This window comes from Thunnus thynnus, chromosome 1 (genome assembly GCF_963924715.1).
Source record: "Thunnus thynnus chromosome 1, fThuThy2.1, whole genome shotgun sequence".
Taxonomy (NCBI): Eukaryota; Metazoa; Chordata; class Actinopteri; order Scombriformes; family Scombridae; genus Thunnus; species Thunnus thynnus.
Genome location: NC_089517.1, coordinates 11,463,531 through 11,485,292, shown reverse-complemented (window position 1 = coordinate 11,485,292; position 21,762 = coordinate 11,463,531). Strand labels below are relative to the sequence as shown.

The 21,762-nt window shown below is 38.2% G+C and overlaps 1 protein-coding gene across 3 annotated transcripts in view; it reads left to right on the top strand.

Annotated features, from left to right (window-relative positions):
• Positions 1–21,762, top strand: part of map2k5 (mitogen-activated protein kinase kinase 5) — a 65,621-nt gene that overhangs the window by 1,053 nt on the left and 42,806 nt on the right. For 2 of the 3 annotated variants that reach the window (XM_067584333.1, XM_067584343.1), the window contains exons 3-8: positions 1,561–1,628; positions 6,726–6,795; positions 7,566–7,606; positions 9,692–9,759; positions 9,890–9,938; positions 13,435–13,499. In XM_067584333.1, coding sequence (XP_067440434.1) covers positions 1,561–1,628; positions 6,726–6,795; positions 7,566–7,606; positions 9,692–9,759; positions 9,890–9,938; positions 13,435–13,499 — 361 coding nt within the window. The remainder of the gene's footprint in view (positions 1–1,560; positions 1,629–6,725; positions 6,796–7,565; positions 7,607–9,691; positions 9,760–9,889; positions 9,939–13,434; positions 13,500–21,762) is intronic. The other variant, XM_067584351.1, reaches the window with a different exon arrangement.

Sequence of the window (21,762 nt, the reverse complement as noted above, 5' to 3'; positions counted from 1 at the left end):
CCAACTTAATGTCATTTGTATAATATTGTTTCTCACAACTATAGGAACCCTTTTATCCATAAGTCTAATCATTTTTGCACTGTAAGTAGGTATTATCTGTCTCATCAAAGTAAATATGGCTGTATGGAGAAGACAGAACATAGCTGAATTCAATCTGCTCATTGATACATATCAAAATAATATGAATGATGCCATATTTCATACTGACATGTATCCTAATAAGAAATAGGAAACTATGTATTTTATCCTTTTGCACTTTGTTCTGTTGAAAATGTGCAATAACTTTTTAATTGTGCAGTTGTGATTTCTAAAATAGTCTATTCAACTGCATTAATACTGAATAACTTGTAACTTGTGCTGATTATCGTCTGAGTCAGTAATTGTATTGTAAACAAGTTGATGGATAAGGCATGTGAGCGTGCGTGTGTACAGCTTTGTTTCTGGATTAGTCATGAAACGCTGACAAAAGCAACAACTTTTTTGTCATTTCAAATGATATCATTTCATTATCGTGTCTTTCCAAACATGTTTTGGAAACCCATAAACTTACAAACTCTTTGTAGTTATGTCACCCATAATTTTGCAACAGTGTTGCTTTGTTTTTTCTCATTGTGTTCCTCAAAGTGATGGGTACTGTTTCAAAAGAAGTGACTTCACATGACAATTTTCTTAATATTGAATGACATGCATGAAGCTTTTTGTCAACAGCTCTCCTTTAAGGTATTACTCTTTGATAGAATATTAAATACAGTTAACATTTTGTGTTACAGTTTGCTGTGAATACTCATTCTATAAAATGACTGATGATTAAAGGTATACTATGCAGGATTTGTCAGTTGGTGTTTGTAAACACAGCATTCTAAGTTGGCCACTCCTCCCTTGCTCGGAGAGGGAGGGAGATAGAGAGAGGATTGGGGAAGAGAAGAGAGGGAGCAGCGCTGGTGAGAACAAAGCCGTGAATCAGATAACTAAATCGTACCTTCTAAAGCACAAATAATCACGCCCACACCTCCGCACAACCCTGCGGGAAGATGCCGCGTTGCCAGATTTTGCGTGAATGTAAAGCTTCATTCTGTCCACTGTGGCCTCTCACAGAGCAGAGGAGAGAGACGGAGACAGCGATGTAACGTGGTCGCTATGCTACAAGTCCCAACCTCACACCCTGTGTGCTGTTATTGGCTGGGGGCTACATACCCACTGCCCAGAGGTTGATGGCCAGAAGCGCCACGAACAGAGCAAAATAATAAGAAAATACAGGCAGAGGGCAGAGTCTCTGTAGATGGGCTACATACACCACCACACACTTCTAGTGGGTCATAAGTGATGATTGAGAGGGAATACTTTTGTAGGAGTCCATACATTGTTTTCTGAGAAAATTCTGCATAATATACATTTTAACAAGTACAGTTGGGCAGTCTGAACTCTAAATGAACTTGTCATTATAACATAGGATGTGTTCTGTTACGAGTGTTGCCTGTGGTGTTGAAAGCTGTTTATGTCTGGTTATTTTTAAAATGATTTACAATTCAAATTTTAACATGCTTCTGTGTTTTCTTTTAGATGAAGATGAGGTGGGGGACAGAATCACTGTAAGAAGTGATGAAGAACTCAAAGCCATGTTGTCATATGTGAGTACATGATGAATAAATTATTTTATTTTTTTTTTTTCCACCATGTCACACACCAATATCATAGATTGCATAACCAAAAATGTGTCAGCTATATGTTTATATTATGTCAGTTTTCTAGGGGCTATTTCATCATTTCATTAGAAAGTAATTCTTATGAAAACTGTTTCTGTCCACAATAAGACATCTGTTGCATGTCTGATCGTTCTAAAAGACAGAGCCTTCCTCCTCCTCCTCTGTTGCTTTTTTTCAGACTTCATTCTTTCTTAGACTTCATTAAATGTGTTTTTGGGGAACTTTTCCAATCCAAATTAAGGGAATAAGAACAGAATACATGTTTGTTTGTTTTTTGTTGCAGTGGCTAATATCAGAGTAAGAAGATCCCTTATTCAGTAGCGTTCAAAAAGGCTACCGCAAGGCCCTCAGATCTATCAGATACTGTGTTTTTTTTGTTCGTTTTTCTTTAAAGAAATTTTGCCTGTTATGACTAATACTACTAAACTTGTAGTAGTAGGAGGCACTATTGGTTTGGCAGTAAAACTTCTAAAAACAGGCAGATGTTGATGACTACAACCAAACCACAGGATTGACGAATACTAACTTCCACTTCTTGCCTCCACCTTGACACTGTCTGTGTATTTACCTGCTATTCAGTAACCAGTATACTTTTTTGAAACAGAAAGCCCCATCCAGTTCTTTATAACTCAACCTAACAACCGTCTTGTTGATAGTTTGTGGCTACACACACACATGCACACACATGCACGCACGCATACACACTTCCACTACCCATGCAGCATCCCCACCTAGTGCAGTATATTTTCGTATTCCACCATATTTACTGTTCATTCCACGGACAGTAAGAGTAATGATGTGTAATGGGTTGCTCTACGAGGTACACTGAAAGCTAAATGAACTGTCAATTTTTATTATTTATTATTCAGTACTTAAAGTTTTGCCTCATTAAAGAGCGGCCCCCCTGGGCTGCAGAATTGTTCAAAATCTACTTTCATCTGTGGATGTCTTTTACCCCCCATCAGCTCACAATGATGCCGCTAGAGCCACAGGCACAATTTACACTCCTTGTTTTTTGTCCATTTTTATCATGCATTCACTTCTGGTTGCTTTTTAATCATTAAGTAGCATAGGGTAGCAGGGTGATTATGGAAAAAGAGACAGCTGTTGTGTAGATGAGCATTGTGAAACAAGGATGGAAAAAGTGTTGACCTCAGCCTGCTTTAAGATTCACATAAATGGTTGATTTGCATAAAAGTATTTTGCAATTTTCCTTTTGTGTGAGTGGCTTTTGAGTGTCCATAAGTTTTCTGGGGTCTCCTCGTGTTACTACCGTTATTATGTATTGAATGTAGGGGTGGGCGATATGGCCCTGAAATAATATCATGATATTTCAGGGTATTTCTACCATGATGATATTCTTGATGATATGACAAAACACTCCTCACAGGATATTTGGCTCTCCTTGTACTCCACTTGGTACCTCTGCTTGAGGTAGTGAAACAAGTTTGTTGTATTTCCCCTTTTTGTTGTTACAGTCTTCTTGCACTTCTTTAATATTAATGTGTTGATGTGCAGCTGATCTTTTGTAATGAAACCACTTCCACGCTACTAAAGTTGCTCCCCTTTTTGGAACTAACTCCTCCACCGTGGAGCTGGAAGCAATGTTACTTTGTCACTTTTGTTACAATGTCACTTTCAGCCATGCTTGTTGTCGCTGTGCTCAATGGTATGATGTCATTACATCAACAAGTCGGAATATTGCCTTTATCACGATATGAAATTTTTTTTTCATCATATTAAAAATTGTACTGAATATCAATCACTGTTTCCCGAAGCCCAAAGTGATGTCCTTAAATATCTTATTTTATCCCAACCAACAGTCCATATATGTAGTTTAGTGATATAGAAGACTAAAGAAACCAGAAAATATTCAGATTTGAGAAGCTGAAACCCGAGAATGTTTTTTTTCGATTAATTTTCTGTCCATCGATGAATCGTCTAAGCAGCTCTAGTACTTTTATCAAAATGGTAATTGGATAAACAATTGACTAAATATCAGCAGTTGTTGCCAGTATACTTCTTGAAATGGTTAAAAAGCAATTATTTTCACAAAATGTATGAGTGAAAAGCCGCCGGTCAAAAACTTCTATCATGTTATCTCTACTTTCACATACATTGGTAAAGTGAACATGCTGCATTTACAACTACTGTATATCCAACAACATACAGTATGTTGCAGTCTTGAGGAAGGTTGATAATACAAGCTGGTTGTATCAAGCACATAAAAGCAACTAAAAAGCCAGAATGTTTTCTTGGTGAAGGGACGTGCAGTCTTGAGAAGATTAAGACTTAAGTTGTGGGCATTACCCTACCTTCATTCTTAATGTTGGAGCAATTTAGAGGAGTTAAGTTTGTCGTTTTTTATCTGTTAAAGGTTGGCTTTAGCTTTTTTTTGTTGAAGGGTTCATGGGACACAGTAAATAACTAGCTTTTGTAAGACATCCAAAAGCGTAAAGCATCTGATGTATTAGGTGTGTTAGATATAAATATGATATTATGTCATTTTAAAGTTAAACTGTAAAATAAGCAGCAGCAATGCTATGAGGAGATTATTTTCTTATTTTTCTCAATATAATTACAGGAAACAGTGACCCAAACAGCCAAATTGTTAGTATGTGATGACAATTTTATAAAAGGTTTTATATAAATATATCAATTAATACTACCTTTATTAACTTAAGTTTAATATGTACCAATAAACATTTACTTTGAAACTGGAAACAAAAGGCTGAAACAGTGCTTTGAATCATGGGTGACATTCTATACTTTTATTTAATTACTTACTGTCCCAACACTTGTTCTTTATTCAGATGATGTGACATCCTAATAGCATATTAATTTACCTCACTCTGCACCTCAGTCAACCCAGCACAAATATTCTGTTCGCCTCCACAACACCGCACTGCTTCGTCCACAGATTTCAAAAGCCATTTGTACAATGAATTTTTGGCAAACAAATCCAGGAGCGCCGTAATGGCTTTCTTCTCCTCATGGGACAGCCATGTGTACTAAAAGCTGCTGATCACCTGGAAAATACTGGGCTCACTAAAATACAATTTACACTAGCCGAGTTCTTTTAAATGTCTCCTGCAAGGGTTATGCATCTCAGCATTCATTTGCATTTGTGTTTAGAGGATTTTTTTTGTTGTTGTGGTTGTTTGCTGTGGTTGCCATTTGGCCTCCGCAGAGACCCTGGTGGATTTTTGCTTCAGTGTTGTTAATTCCAGGTGAGCAGACAGCCATTATGTAAAATTAATAGGAATTAAGGGAAACCAGAATGTTAGGTGAAAGGTGGCATAAATCATTAGAGTCTCTCATGGCCGTCCTGTGTGTGTGTGTGTGTGTGTGTGTGTGTGTGTGTGGTTCTGTGTGTGTTTGTTTGTGATAATCAGTTAACAAATGTTTTACCAGACTTTTAACTATGCGATCATTACACAGTTTTTTTTTTTTTCAAATTCAAGGTATCTCCTTTGGCGTCGCCCTGCGAAAAATTCATACACCTTATTGCTGAGCAAAATTAATGCTCAAATTCAGTACTTAATTAACATCAGTCTGCAGAGGGCATTTATTGTGAGAAGTATCCCCCATCACGGAGAACATTGATTGCTACATGCTCCTGTGAGACCCACTAGTCTTCCAGGCATCTCTAATCATTGTTCGACACCTTGAAAGACAGACGCCCCTGTTCAAAGTTAAAGACTGGCCTGTGTCAGGTGCTAAAAAAAAACATGTGACCTCATCCGTTCCTCGCTCAGCTCCCCCTGGAGGTAATGGCTCTAATTCCACCATTCTTACTCCCATTTCCCCTTAGTCTGCTAATGATGATGAGACCCAGTCTCTGCTCTCGCTCTCCCACTTGTCCCTTAAGGCTGAGCGATGGTATTTGGGATCGGACACTGTTTAGTTATTGGCCAACAATGGAGAATGTCTTTTAATAACACACCTACTACAGATTACGTGGTAATTGCAGCCTTAATCAATAAGCTAGCTGAGCGGAAAATTAAAGGTACGTGAAGCCCGACCCCCCCCCCCCTCACCCTCCCCAACACACACAACATGTTTTTGGTATTAGGCCCATTGTTCAGATGTGGCCTAGTGAGAACGCTGGAGGGCAAAAGCAGAGGGCTAGGAGCGAGGAGGGATCTGACAGTGATAAATAGGCCTTTTAATAACAGCTGTGCCACTTGGGTAGCCATTCTGATCCATTCCCATCCAAGCCGGTCCTATCGTCCTCCCTCCCTCCTTCCACCACAATGAGAGAGCAAATTTACATATCTCCATGATGACTTGGTAGTTCACACTGGATTGTAAATGAAAAGACACAATGAACACATGTACACGTGAACTACACAAATATGTACATCTTTGCAAATGTCCAACTGTGTCTGCGGTAAGGTCTTGATTTTAATATTTGTTGATTTTTGTCGAAGCCCCCGAAAGGGAGGAGACACAGAGACTCATTCACACACATATAGGCTGACTCTCTCTCTCTCTCTCTCTCTCTCTCTCTCTCTCTCTCTCTCTCTCACACACACACACACACAGTTTAACAGATGGTTTGGTTAACTGAAACATCAATTATTGCATTGCCTTGGCAAGCATCTGAGAGGCTCCAGAGTGTGTGTGTGTGCACGTGTTAGTCCTGTAGGATATGAGTGTTTGGTGAGCTGTTGACCTGAAGGAGAAAAGGGTTAATGCTACACTCCTTCAGAACAAGCCCACAGGGCATTGGTCCTCGTCGGCAACAGATTTCAACACAGCGTGCTCACATTTTTGGGATCTGTAGATTAATTCTGATGTCATTTAAATAAGCACCTAGTTTTTTATGTGTAATATTGCAAATTTAGTTTTATGTTATTATGATTGACTGTTTGTTTTTTTTATTCATTCTTTAACAATTTCAATTAGGCCTCTATTTGTGAAAAAGCTGCCTTTCCTAATTATATTTTTGCAGGTTCCAGATTCTGTAATTATCACTTCAAACCACTCAACAATTTGTGACTTTCTTTTCCCCTTTAGTACTGCAACACAATGAATGAACAACGCATGAATGGACTGCTGCCAGACCCTCTACAAATTTTTCCAAGAGGTACGAAGTGACATATCACAATTTATCATAGTTGTAAACGCTGAAAGGCTCTCCATTTTTGTAATTAATGTGTTGACAATTGGTCACAAGCGTTCTAAAAATGTAAAAATATTCACACTTTCCCAGAAATCAGCAACTATTTCACTGAGATTTGGGTGAATCACTTGACAATAAGAAACTAGGAGTATTACGTGACTTGAAGTTGCCTCTGGACAACATTAAAATTCAGTGGCTCATTCTATTATTGTTGCATGTGTAAATCAACATTTTTTTCACTTCAAGGACATTGAAACCTTAAGCTTGTGTTCAGCATTGGTGTCATTTCTTCCTAAATTTATTTTGCAGTGTGATTGCCTTCTCAATACATACCTTTTCTATATCTACACTTAGTTTTCTCACCACTCTTAAGATATATATAATCTCAAACAGGCCCCAAGGGCAAAGTGACAAAAAATTGTATTGAGCCTCTCTCTCTTACTCTGGCTCTCTCCTTCTTTTTATATATGTCTTTCTTCCTTCCTCTCCATCTTTCTTTCTCATTCTCCTTTCTCCCTGTGACTCTGTTTTCTCTTCCTACCTACCACCAGCCGTCTCAAGAGTCCAACATCTCAATCACTCTCTTGTCTTCCAACTAATTTCGGAGTAACCCTCATATTTCCATTTCATTTTTTTTTTCTTCTTCTTCTTCTTTATAAAGAACTGATTCCTTTTCAGCACATTTGTAAATGGCCCAGTGATGTGTTCTACAATCTAGTCAATTACTGTTTCAGCTGGCAAGACTCCAGGGATCCGGAACATACATGGCCTGAAGGTACCTATCTCAATAATTGTTTCAGCTGCCTTACACAGAGCGGGGTTGGGGGGGTGTGGGGGGGTTGGGGTGGGTGGGTATGAAGCGAATGGATTGGTAACGCTGTGTTCCACTTATTGAAATGTCAATTGCAGTCAAGGCTCTCCTTTTCACTCATTCTCTTGCTCCCCTCGTCTATGTTTATGTATGGAGATGGCTGGCTGTGGCTGCAGCGGGGCTTTTCTTTCTCCTCCCCTATCTCCTTCCCTATTCTGCATTCTTTTCTCTAATGCAGAGATAGTCATCTAAGAGCAAGGTGTTATATGGAAAACCCTGATTAACCTCCAGAGTATTATGATCCTATCCATACCATATTATAGGAAGACCATCAGTATTGGTTAGACCAAACTAAGTCGGGCGGTAAGAAGATGTCATTGTTCAACCATGAAATTGTCATTACAAGCCCCTCTCTCCCATTTACAAATGGCCTTCCCCAGACCTTCCCATTTTATGTTGGGCATATGTTGCTATTGAAACTCATTGCTAATTACCATGGGTTAAATGACTTGACACCTCCTCCATTTCTCCAGATAATTATTATATCCATCTCTATTTCAATAATAAAATGTGTTTTATTTCATCTATCCTCTGAGGAGCTTTGGTAACAACTACTGAACTGTCAGTTTTTTTTTTTAAGGTCAAGGGTCTGTTTTGAGAAGATGATGTTTTCCAAAAACCTTTAGTCTTTTGGTAATCTTTCCCCTCTTTTCTCCTGTTTTAATATAAAAGTAATTGGCTGAGGGGAGTCTTTTGCGCTGTTTAAATTAGGTCTTCCTGGGCACTAATTAAAGAGAGAATCCCTGTGCTTTAGTGGACCCAACGCACCGGCCTTTTGACCTCAATTAAATTAGTTATTTTTAGTATCCCCTTCGCAGGGTCTTGTCTCTTCTTTTTTATTCGATATCTGGGTTGAGTTTAGAGGTCTTTGGAGTAAACATAGATGCAGATGAATAGATGTAAAGAGCAAAATCCCTAGTGAGGCATGACATTTTTAATGTTTATTTTCTTTCAGTCCTTAACAACCCCTTTTTCCCGTCTCACTTTCATTAGTATTAAGCTATATTTCTATATTTGCTACACCACGCTGGACCGAGCGCAAAACTGTCAAAAAAAATCCCAACATAACTACAAATGACACAAACAACCAGTGTATATATGTATGTTTATGTGTATATATGTTTTCCTGAACAATGAACATCAGAGCTGACCAAATGTAGCATACAGAACAAGAAATTCAGACCCAATCTTACCAAAGTCCTTTCAGTAATTGATTGGATGAGTCCCCGTTTGACCAAACTCAGGCTTGGTTTTAACCGAAAACCAAAGTTTTGAAGAGCCCCCATGTTGTCATGAACTGGCTCATGGTTCAGACAAAAACAGGAGGGAGAACACACAGTCAAAAAAAGACTGTTTATTAAATCAAAGTATTTACCAAAATAAATAAATGAAATGTCACAAAATCAGTAAAAAAAATTGGTGACGTAAGGAAAGTCCATGTGGGAGGGGAAAATAATGCTGGTTAAATGCTGAAAGAAATGACAAATCAAACAAACAAAAACCAGGACCACACATGAGAGCTGAGAGAGAGAGCGAAACAGACTGAGCCATCCAGCTAAGTAGGCCCTCCAGACCAGCAACCCAGGTGAACCTTACCCCACTGGCAAACTTCACTCTGCTGCCACTTCCTGAAAGGCGAAGAGAACACAACCAGGCCAAGCAGAGTAGGAGCAGGAGGGGTTGTCACAGCATGCAAATATATTTTTAAGTCTCCCCTCATATTCCTTTTGCTGCCTGTCAGCCGTTTCCCCGTATGTGGACACCTCTTTCTTTCTTTTTGCCCGCCTCTCTTCTCTCCCACGAAAGCCAATTAACCTCGAAGCTGAACTGAGAGCCTGTGTTTTGTTCTTGTTCATTGGGGGGTCTGGCCATATGTCTGTCTGTCTGCCTGTCTTTTGGCCTTGACCATTAAGTGTGTGTGTATGTGTGTGTGTGTGCGTGCGTGTGCGTGTGTCCCCGGCTTGCGTGTATGTGTTTGCAAACCTTCAGGTTAATACAAGACCTAACCCAGCCAATGACTGCACTCATGCTGTCCCAGACCCTATGGCCAGCAACAGGTGAGCATGCTGGGGCATGTGGAGCATGTTACACTACCTGGAATAAACTTCAGTGGTTAGTTGATAGATGAGTAGAAACAGGTCTGTGATACTTACATCAGTGCTGCTGTGCTGTTTTTTCCTCCTCCAGCTTAAAGAAATCATCTGCTGAGCTGAAGAGGATCTTGACAAATGGACAGGTGAGCTTATGTTTTAGTTTAAGGAGAATTTGACCACTGTTAACTCACTGCTCCTGCTATCACACCTCGTTTCCACTGACTAGAGAACGATGGGCCTCGTGCAAGAGCATTTTTGTATATTTATCCTAAAACTTTTCTCTGTGAGGTTTGTTCATACAAGAGTTACAAGTCCGAACTGTCTTAACTGCATGATCTTGTCATTAGTTGCTCATTTCAGCCTGATGAATTCCACCTGTTCATGAGGACATGTGCGTGTTTTGAGATGTGATCATTAGCATAATCCACGCCCACTAAAATTGCCATATAAGGCTCCATGTTCCACTCTGTTTGTGGGCGAGTTTCATTCACAAAAAGTTCCCAAAAAGTAAAAACACTTTGCAACTTCAAGTCCTGCTTTCAGAAATCAGAAGACGAACAGATAACATATTTAGGAGTGACAATAGGAGGCCCAAAACAGTTATAAAATACAAATTGCTAACATGTTATCAGAACAGGTCTGCACTGTGACAGAAATAAAGAGGAAACGCTTTGACGTGAAGTTAGATGCTAAAGAACATCTTTTTTCAGTCTTTTTTTCCATTATTCTGTGTGCCAAACCATTCACTGGTCTCCTTAGTCCACTGAAATACAATATGAAACATAACTGGCAATTAAGATAAATGATCTGCAGCCTTTTTATTTGAAAAAGTTAACTGCATTAATTAATGAGTGGGCGCAGGGTTGTTGGGGTGAAACAGACAGAGCGTCGAGTTATTTTCTTCACCTCAGAGTTTACATTGTTTAAGTGCTGCAGTATGCGTTGGTCATCTGGTCTCATTTGTTACTGCTGGAGTTCGCTGCTCCGCTCTGCTAACGTTAGTCTCTGACTAGAAAGTTCATAATACAGTATACTTCACATTCATCTTACAAAGGTTATTATTTATTTAGTCACTAAATCAAAATATGCTTGCAAATGCTGCCTTTTTTGAAGATGAACTACAAGATAACTAGTGTGTGCTCGCTGTCCGGGTGCTGCATGCACATGTAAGAATCCATTCCCCCCCACCCCACCCTTACTACAGGTGATGTTGCAACACAAAATATTACTGGACAGAGACCTGCAGAGACACAGACGCAGCTGAGAGAAGTTTCCTAGCAACTACTGAAATTGTAGAAGTTGCTGCGCCAAAATATGTAAATAAAAATCATAAAATCTAAAAGAAATTTCATTAAATTCGCAGCCATGATGATGAAAATATGGTAAACAGAATATAAATTTTAAGTTTGTTTTACTTATATATATTTTTTAAAATATATTTTTTGTTAATTTCAGTATCAAATTTAAACTCAAAATTAATTTGGATTAGAACATTATTAATGTAAGTCAAACAAGTGTTTTCTCCCCAATGAAGAGAGGCAGAGATGATCGATTCATGACTCGTACAGGTCTGGACCACTTGTAAATTTTGTTCATACCTAAAGAGAAATTCTAAGTACAAGAAAACTGATGAAATCCGCAAATGTTCTTAAATCACACTATGTGCATTTTAAGAATGAATCTGTTTGTATGAATGCTTCTTGCATGACGCCCATTGTCACTAGTGGTTGGCTCCTCTATTCATTTTTTTGTGGTGCCAACTGTGGGCAAGTTATACAATGTGTATATTTGGTTATTGTCTCTTGGCTGTGGCACACTGGGGGGTCTGTGGGATCTTTCTAACGAGCCTGCTATAGTCTCGTTACTTGCTCTCTCTTTTGAAAACACACACACATTCAGACACACACGGTCAGAGTGGCTAACGTGTCAGAGAGACAATTAAGCCAGCGGCCTCTCAGGTTTCTGCTGTAACACAGTGAACTAATAGAGCTGTTCACTCCCTGTTCCTCCATCTCTTCTCATTCTCTTTACCTCCCCTCACCATGTTATCAAGTGAACAGGGGGCGGGGGGAGTTTTGTCTGCACGGACACCTGCATGTGTGTTGGGATGCCTGCCTCTTTTTTGTCTGAACAGAATTAGTTTTGGCGGCCCCACATTGATACCATATCTGCCACAGTACATATTAAAACAGACTTATTTTCAGGGCTCTACATTCATACACATATTAAATAAATGCTCTTAATTTTTTCAGCTGCATGGGATGAGGCAAAAAATAATTGATAGTATTATATTTCATTATTTAATAATAATATAGTTTAATATTAGGGCAGTGTAAATTCTGCAGATGTACAGTACATACCTTCACATTCTCTTAAATGAGAAAGTTTCCACATTTCCATATCATTACGACCTATTTAATATTGTGAATTATATAAAATATTATTAAAAATGACTTAAAATTAAGGTTTTGTGTCTCAGCAATGAATATGTTGATGCGAATGTAGTTTTTAAAAAAGAATTTAAATAATGCAACAAATATATTTAAATGTAATATATGTATATGTATATGTATATATATATATATATGTATATGTATATGTGTATATATATATATATATATATATATATATATATATATATATACACACACACACAGGACTTAGCATGTTAATCTTTTCTAAGTTATGATATTAACAGAGGAGATGCAAACATGTAATTGCTAGTAACTGCTGCAACATAGTATCATACACTACGTAATTATTTGTGAAAATAATGTATCGTGACTGTCCAGTTTAGTTACAGATTTTTCCTCACATACATGAGGTTAAGGAAATTGCTTAGAATTAGAGCCCGACAGATTTTAAGGCTGATGCTGATTTTGATACTTGAAGGTTTAAAAAAATATGATAATGATGATGTATCAGCTGATATTTATTTTTTAAAACTGAAACACATAATGTAAACAAACATTTTTGATAAGTATACCTAACATTATTCTGAACAAGACATTACGCAGTTGAAAAAAAAATTCCCCCTTTGAGGAATGAGCTGTGTTCTCCGTCTCATTATCTGAGATCTTTACTTGAGATATTTTAACATGGTCTAACTGTTATAACTACAGTATTGTTTGAGCATTCTGCTCACAGTAGTTTACAGAGGGACTTAATTTTGGACTACTGAGAGGACGGCTGGGAGAGTAGAAGAAACTTTTGCCCAGAACAGCCATGTTAGCGCGGGTTCTGTTATTTTACCCCCATCTGACACTTTCTTATCAAAGTGGACTGGAAAGACGACGGCAAACAAATCGTCAATAAACTCTACATCAGTCACTCCCTCACTCACCCAAGCACAATGTCCTTTTAATAAATTGGATAGCAAACGTTGTATTGATCTCCTCTCCTCCTCCTTCTGCCTCTCTGTTTTCCCTTCATATGTTGCTGAACTTGGAGTGTTTGTAGCCTCCAGTGAAAATGCAGCTCTCTTTCTCTCTCTTTCTTTCACTCTCTCACTCGTGTAGTTACACATACAGTATCATCTCCATGGTTGCATGTCTTCTCATGTTATAACATCTAAGTACCATTACTGTACACCTGTCTGTGTGTGTGTGTTTGTGTGTGCGTGCGTTTGATGCTCTGCAGATAAATGCCCAAGATATCCACTATCAAGAGCAGCTTGGCCATGGAAACGGAGGCACAGTTTACAAGTAAGTGTTTGCCGGTTCTCACATTGAGGCACCAACGTTACAAGGCCACAGCACAATAACAGATAGTGACACTGAAAAGATATCTGCTGAAGCAAGTGAGATGGTGGGGATGATGAATTCAGTGATGCTGAAGCCGCTATACAGTGCAAGTATTAAGGAACAACGTCTCAATAAGTGGCCAGTTTTAGACTGATGAGCGTGATATACTTCTTAACTTTTCATGTTTTTTCTGCTCAGTTTTTATGACTAAATTGCAGACATCACTCTACAGTAGTGTTATGTGTAGGGTTCTCCATTCTTCAACACTCCCCCCCTCCCTCTCGTTCCTTCATCTGTCCATTTATCTCTCACTGTTTCGTGTGACATCTATCAAGCTGGTTTGTGTCTTCATTTATTTATTCTGCTTTGAAGGTTGCAAACATATATGATATTGATTTGAGGCTGTAAGGTATGACAGCAATTGACTTAATCGGTCTATAGTACAGCACATTACCTGCCACAAAAGAGGAGTTCCATCCTCACCGGCTAGACAGATGTATTACTGCCCTGCTAACATTATGACAAGGTTGGCATTTGTGTCGTCGCCTCTATCCTTCTTTTCCCCACCCTCTGTTTCCTCCTTCTCATCAATCCACTACTATTGAGCTGTTTTATTGAGATTGAAGTATTGATCACTGCTCAGACTAACCTTGACTTGACAGAGTGGTCTGCCTCACATATTCCCCAGCAAACCCAGTAAATTTCCCCATCTGGCAAGTCCGCAAGACAAGTCTTTTTATTTTCTCTTTTTTTTCTTTCCAACCACCTTTTTACTGTTTTATGGCTTTGAGATAGTTTCATTAAGAGCCAATCTCTCATAGTTGTAGGAGAAAGAGATTGCTGATCAGTTTGGCACTAGAAATGGTTACACTGCACTGGGCAAGGCCAATATTGCAAGCCCAACAACTTCTCAGTCAATTTAGCCCAGCAGAAAATCCATATGCTTTGGTGCTGAAATTGTTATGGTTGGGAGGAGAGAATAGAAAAAAAACAGATTAAAAAAAAATCTACCTTGGTGTTTGTTATTTTGGAGTTGTGGATTGTTTTATTTAATGTCCTTTTTAATTGAGATCTAAACCATTGTTTCCAGATAAATCTCATGTAGGATTTAATTAAAATCAAAACATTCATTAGTTTGTTGGTGCTTTTTCAGGTCAGAAATATCCGGGCAAGCAGAGCAGCCCAAACATCCTTTTCTCCAGCTTGGAGATGGAGCTTGTTTGCATGTCCTTGAATAGAGCGTCCCTTCCCGCTTTATTATGTGTGTTAAAAACATCCTTACTAGATACCGCAATCATGTCAGCTGACTCTTTAATTTGAGGTGCAGTGGTTCAACACCATTTTACCAGTTTGTTTAAGCCCCTTGTTGTATCAGAAAGAGGTTGGCTCATGCAGAGAGACCTCATACTGTATAGACAGCAACATATAGCTCTGTTAAAAATGCTAAATTTAGGCAGATGACACTGTCCATGGACCTAACTAGAAGCTTCTCAGTGAAAAATGCATCCTCGGCCAAAAGACCATGTGTATCACTGTCCACTGTTCACTGTATTCTGTTGTTCTTAGTCAAGTTAGTCAATTTTATTCACATAGTGCCAAATCACAACATATCTCAGGGCACTTTTCACATAGAGCAGGTCTAAACCGTACTCTAGTTTACAGAGACTCAAGATTCCCCCCATGAGCAAGCATTTGGCGACAACAGCAAGGAAAAACTCCCCTTTTAACAGGAAGAAACCTCGAGCAGAGCCGGGCTCTAGGTGGGCGGCCATCTGGCTTGACCAGTTGGGTTGAGAGAGAAAGAGGGAGAGGGAGAGAGAGAGACACACACACAGAGAAGCACAAATACAACAAGAGTATACTACTTAGTATTGATATTTTTTATGTAGCTACTCTCAGTCAAAACTCAATATGTGAAAAATGTTACAATATAATACAAAGCGCAGTAGATATAGAGCTATTAATATTCTGCATGTATTCCATTCACTCATGTCCATAGAGAGTACAACTTTGATAATCAGGTGTAGCCATGAAAAATAAGTGGATATTTTTATCTATTAGAAGTCTTTTGTATATCACACAGAAAAGGCTTCACAGTTCTAGGCCTTCTTGCCTTTATAAAACTTTGCTGGTTATTAGAGCTACAGGAAATTGTGAATTTGTAACTAAATAGGAGTTAATTGTGTTTGTGGCCTTAACACCAGCTCCTAGAAATTTCATTAATAACTGTTAATTACTTCCCTATCTCTTTCATTTTAATTATTTTGTCACAATCAGAAAAAGCTCCAAATATTTAATGCTGCTCTTCCCTTTGTGTTGCTTTTAATGTTATATTGACAAGTATTAGTCAAGTAGTTAGAGTTGGAGAATGACTACCTCCTGACTTCTATGTATTATTTTACGCAGTTTGGCTGGATTTTTCATTCTAACAGTTCCAGTCAATTTATTAAAACTTTTGTGTTCTAGGTAAGGAGTAAGTTAACCTACTCTGAGACAAAAAAAAAACATTGATAATTACATCATATCAATTATCCAGTCTGTGTTCACAAGAGCTTTATCATGGTAGGATTTTCTTAAAGGGTTTAGACAGGAAGCTGCAGTTATCCAATCAGGCGCATGAAGAGATGAAAATGGGAGGATCACTTGGTTTGAAGGATCACTATAATCTGCTGTCCATCTCAATCACTGCTGACCCCAACCTTTGGGTGTTGTGTCTGTACAAACAATTGTCTCCAACGTATTTAAAAGTCTCTATGACTTAGCGTGCTTAAGTTAGCGTTATCAGAGCTACTGAGCTACTATACACCTCTTTAGGCTTCAGGCCTAAAGAGTCTATTGTAATATGTTATTTTCTTAGAAAGAGAAGGGATTTTTCTTTGTCAATGTTTTTATTCTGTTGCTAGTATTTATTTTAGGTGATTATGATCAACTATGATTGACTATGATTCTTTCAGTACATGCAGATTTTTTTATATTACTTTATGCAGCTACTCCTAAGCTTTCATTCACAATATTATTACAGAAATCACATTATTACAGAAATCACATCAGAAATTAGCTGGAGAAACCAAAAAGTCAGCCAGTGTTTGCCCAAAGAAAACTATGCTTTATTACAACTTTTATTTTCATTGCTCTGGCCATCACCTCTATTAGTTATGATAAAATTGTACTCACCAAATGGCTGGGATCTTTGAATGTGGTGACATCACTAAACTGATGATAGGAAACACTAACAGTTAGATTAATATATAGGACTGACGCTGCTGCTGGGGTGCTGCATTGCTACGCGCCACATAGCGTTGTATCTCCTGATGTCTGTAGCACATACTGAACACATCTTACAGACAAAATAAGTATTCATGGTGCAGTAGCCCGAATATGCCAATCAGGTGCCGCTGACTCATGTTGTCCTTTATTTTCTTTAGTAATTAACGTTAATCTGAACTAGCTGATTTTCATTTCAGCAGGCAGATATTTACAATATATTCATGATAATTTTGATAAGATAAAAAATTAGCCAGATGCATATTTTCAATATCATGGAAACACATGCACATTGGTTTTGATCAGGTTTTTTTTATATTATTGTTGCGATTTAAAAACAAATTAAAAAAAAACATTTTTAATGCCATATAATTAAAGCTATAGATAATTAGTATTTTTGCTATATTGCACAGACCTAACAAACAAATTTTGCTGTGTGATGCAGCAAATGAGCCGTGATCTTGCAGTATACATACATGCATGCTGTGGACCTGGACAGGTTTCTTGATTGCTTAGAAACCAATACTCAGTTCTCTTCAGCTTCTACCCTTTGGTCCATATTAGGCTTATCACGTGTGAAAAGCACTACCAAAGGCTCCCCACCTTTTAACCTCTTAGCCCATTTATGACCCAGAGCCATTTAGACTCAATTGGATGTTACCAACACCTCAGCTCTCCATAGCCTCACGCTGACCTGACCATCCATCAATGTCGGCCTTTGTTTTTTATTACACACTCTCTTAGAGGTCCATCTTGTCCAACAATCTAACTGACTCTATGGCTTATAAATACAATAACAAGGACACACAGGGTATTTTTTGTGGCTCATGGATCTAACAGTGCAATTAAAACAAGCACATTTGTGTGGCTGTGACTGTGGTGACATCTACTTAGACGCCCATGGCTTTTCCTTTAGCCTCAGCCCATTTTCTCCATTGATTTTGTTTTGTCACCACATTGATTAGACTTCATGTTGAAAGACCAAACCTCTTTGGCTAATTGGTGGTTACCTAGTATCTTGTGTTCAGATACTTTAAAATTGTGTCTAAAACCAGTTAACAGGATTTAGTTCACACCTTCATCACAGCGCCTCTCAAACGCATCCTGAGTGACCACTTGTGATTGGCTTTTAGCTGTCTGCTTACATTTGATTTTATCTGTAAACTGTGACATCCAAACAGAGGAAAATGTGTATTTAGCACTGACAAGGTTATAGAGATGAAGACTTCATTATACTTTAAACATACTAGTTCGTAAGATGTCACAAAGTGTGATTGCCTAAAGCTGATTTAGATTGCATTGCTGGGAACTGAATAGTATTGAAAATCTACCCAGACTAATGTTACACATTAGCTGCCAATAATCAGAGTTGGTTTCTTAGCGGGTGTGTCGCTGAGTGGGGAGAATCTGTTAGAAACATGAACGACCTGTTAGTAACATGAACTGGTTGGTGGTGAACTGTGACTTCTGCTTAGAGCTATGCTTCCTTCGGACAGTCACCCAGCCACCCTGACTTCCTGGCTGCTTGGGAGATGCTGGGGGGAAGAGAAGTAGCTACGCTAGGTAGCAGCACGTCCGAGTCACTCCGATGGGAAATCTTTGCTCTCCCCTGTGCCTGTTCACATGATAGACTGGTGACATCTGAAGACTGCTGTAAAAGCCCTTTAGACTTAAATTGCTGCAAAAGTACGAAAGGTATCACAACACAGAATAAAACTTTGAAAATTCAAAGTGAATGTTTTAAAATTTGATTTGGTTTGTAGGATAAGGGATGTCCAAGCAGTTTAGTCTCAAAGTGACAAAGATTCCAACTCAGTTCAACAGTTCCTCCTATAGACTGCCATTATAAATTTTGATGTTTAAAAATTAATGTAATATCACTGGAATATGCTAGAAAACAGAAAATTAATAGCACACATCTGCTGAATGAGCTGAATAGTTTGACATTTGAATGGTTTTCTAGCATTAAGTATCCAGCAATTGAAAAGGTCCAAAAAATATATGGAATGAGGAATAAGAAGAACGACGATGACAATGATGTTCAGGGAAGGGTAAGATTTGATCATTGAACAACGAAGACAACAGCGTACACTTTAGGACAATCTCCGCTCAAGGACATTGAAGGTGTTGTATAAACAAAAGTGATAGAAGTAGTTGTGTGAAGAATGTAAAAAAAAAAAAAAAAAAAAAAAAAGGGTTGAGAGAGAAATTCAAACATATTTGATATTGTATACCTTATATATATTTGATGTATTGGTGAGCATATTTTCACACCCCCACACACTTGTGTTGGCTGTTAGTATTAGTTCATTTAATTAGTTATTTAATAAAAAAAAATATATATATCAAGAATGTGTATATGCAGAGGTCAAAAGAAAATAAACAGAAGAAAGCAAATTAGGCTGACTAAGTCTTTGTGACTGAATATTTGGGTGAATTATTAGTTGAATTGTTAAATAAGTATTTATCCGCTGGAGATTTGTGTGACACAATGATCCAACAAGTCCATTTTAAAATTGGAAAACCTACCAAATACACAAACAAGAATTAAGAGTCTACAGCCATGCTAGCAGCTCTGTGAGGATATACCTGGGCACAGTGGTGCTTTGAGATAATGCCAACATGCTGGTATAATGTTTACCATGTTAGCATGCTAACATTTGCTAATTAGCAATAAACACAAGGTACAGCTGAGGCTGATTAAAATGTCATTAGTTTTGCAGGTATTAGGGGCCCTTGGAATAACCAAAGTAATTAGGATTCATCTTCCGTACACAATGGCAATCAACACCTCTGTGGACCTGCAATTGCAATCCATCAAAAGTTGTTGAATTATTTAGTCTGGAACAAAGTGGTGGACAGATTGACAGACATACAGACCAACATTGTCATCCCTATACATTTGAAAACAGCAAATGTAAAATTAAATGTAGCAGTAACACTAATTACCTTTCAGTATTGCAAAAGGTAAAATTGCAGCAGCTCTTACCTTTGTTGCCTGTTGATGGTGACGTCAACAAACTGTCAAAGATATTACTTTGTTGTCCTGTGGGACATATGGCATATGTAACTGGTCTGACAATGAGTGAATGTCACAAGACACCTTCTAAGAATAAAAATTAACTTAAATATTTTTGCCCATGACAGTGAAAATAGTGCTACAAAGCCACTCATCCTAACATGCATTTGTTTCTGCAGTAGTCAGACTACCAAACCAAACTATGACAAAGAAATTAAGCACACTTTCTAAAACAGATGTGTAAAGTTGGACCATAGCTTTTCTTGAAACGCCAAGTTTCCTGATCTTCCGCAAAAAATATAATCTCTGAAGAGCCATCTTTACAATTTTATGAACATTGGCTTTCACATTAAAGATTTGCAGACATTATGCCAAGAAATTGAAACCCTTGAACATGTTCAACTGGTTTTCCAGCAATATCAAGAGGTGGTTTCCCACTCTCAACTCTCCTGAAGTCCCATGAAGGGTTTTTTATACTGTATGTGCATGTCTGTCTCTGTATTTAGGTTTCTGTCTCTCTGTGTCAATCAAGATAACTATTATAGCCGTATCAGGTGATAGTGTCAGGGAGAGAGAAAGGTAGCACCGTCATCCACGTGGCAGTGTAAAAAGTACCACGTTAGCCCTGATCCAGGAGGCCAGTATCGCTAACCTACAGCCTCAACTTCATAGACATAGAGAGAGGCCCTATGAATACTGCATGATGGAGCTTTTATTACAGAGTGAGCTGGAGTGTAAATAAGATCCAGGCAATGGGGCACGTTTACTGGGGTCAGATCAGGGAGAAGTAGCGGGGGGGTGGCTATGTAACCTTGTCCCCATCTCTGCCGCTGTCACAAGCCTGTCACTGTAACTCATACAGGGATGCTCGGCCCTGAGGTGGTCAAGGACAGTCTGGGAATAAAGCTTTAACCAAACAGTAGTCACACCATATTTCTATCTCTTAAGTATGCCCTTCTAACACTTATTTTAAACTCTGCGTTTTCTATTTGATATACATAGCATAGACATACAGTGTTTTCATCATTTAATTATTACAGGGTAATGTTTTGATAAAACTATCAATCATAATTATATTCCATATATGTTGGGCCTGTTGTCCTTAAATATAGATTATGGAGACATTTCCCTTCAGGCTTATGTGAATCATATTTAAGAAACCACTCTGTGAAAAAGATTACACATTTTTCAAAATGTCTTTGGACCTCAACTAAATGAACCAATATGCCAAAGAAATTCTTACTCTTACGTTATTAAACAGATGTGAGCCTGTAAAAAAGTGTACACACACTGACAGTACTTGTGCACAGAGTGTCCCACAAACACCGAGCTGCTCTCCTCATGTGTTAAAGTAATAGTTAGGTGCATTCAGCCACAGGTTGAGTATGTCATTCAGGATTTCTAGACTTCATATTGAGAGCTACAAGTTGTTTAGCATGGTGAAGACTTGGTTTAATCTCTTTTCAGGATGCTTTACACACACAACCTGCCCAGTCAGTATTTAACATGTCTACCCCTGTGATCTTGCCTCAATTAACATCTTCATTTTAATTAAGAGGCAGCAGTCATGCTTAACTGATATTGATTGTAGCTTAAAGCAAGACTGATACATCAAAATGGAAACAAGGCCATCAGCCTTAGTGCAAAGAGCTCTTTTCCAGGAAACATGACACTTAAGATCAAAAATACTCTTGGGGCAAAAAGAGACTCTCTACAAAAGTCAGAAGAATGCTTCATTCTCATAAACTTAAATCTAAAAAAATGATTCTGTATCGTTGGCCATTCCATATTTGTTTTTTGTTTATTTTTTGTGTCAACTCTCGGTTGTATCAACCTGACTGCTGACATGGCTTATCATGCGGCTTGAAACAAATTAAAGTCAGACACATGATACAGGCAGCCAGCATTTCTATTTCTACAATTGTGAACCGTCTAAGATTA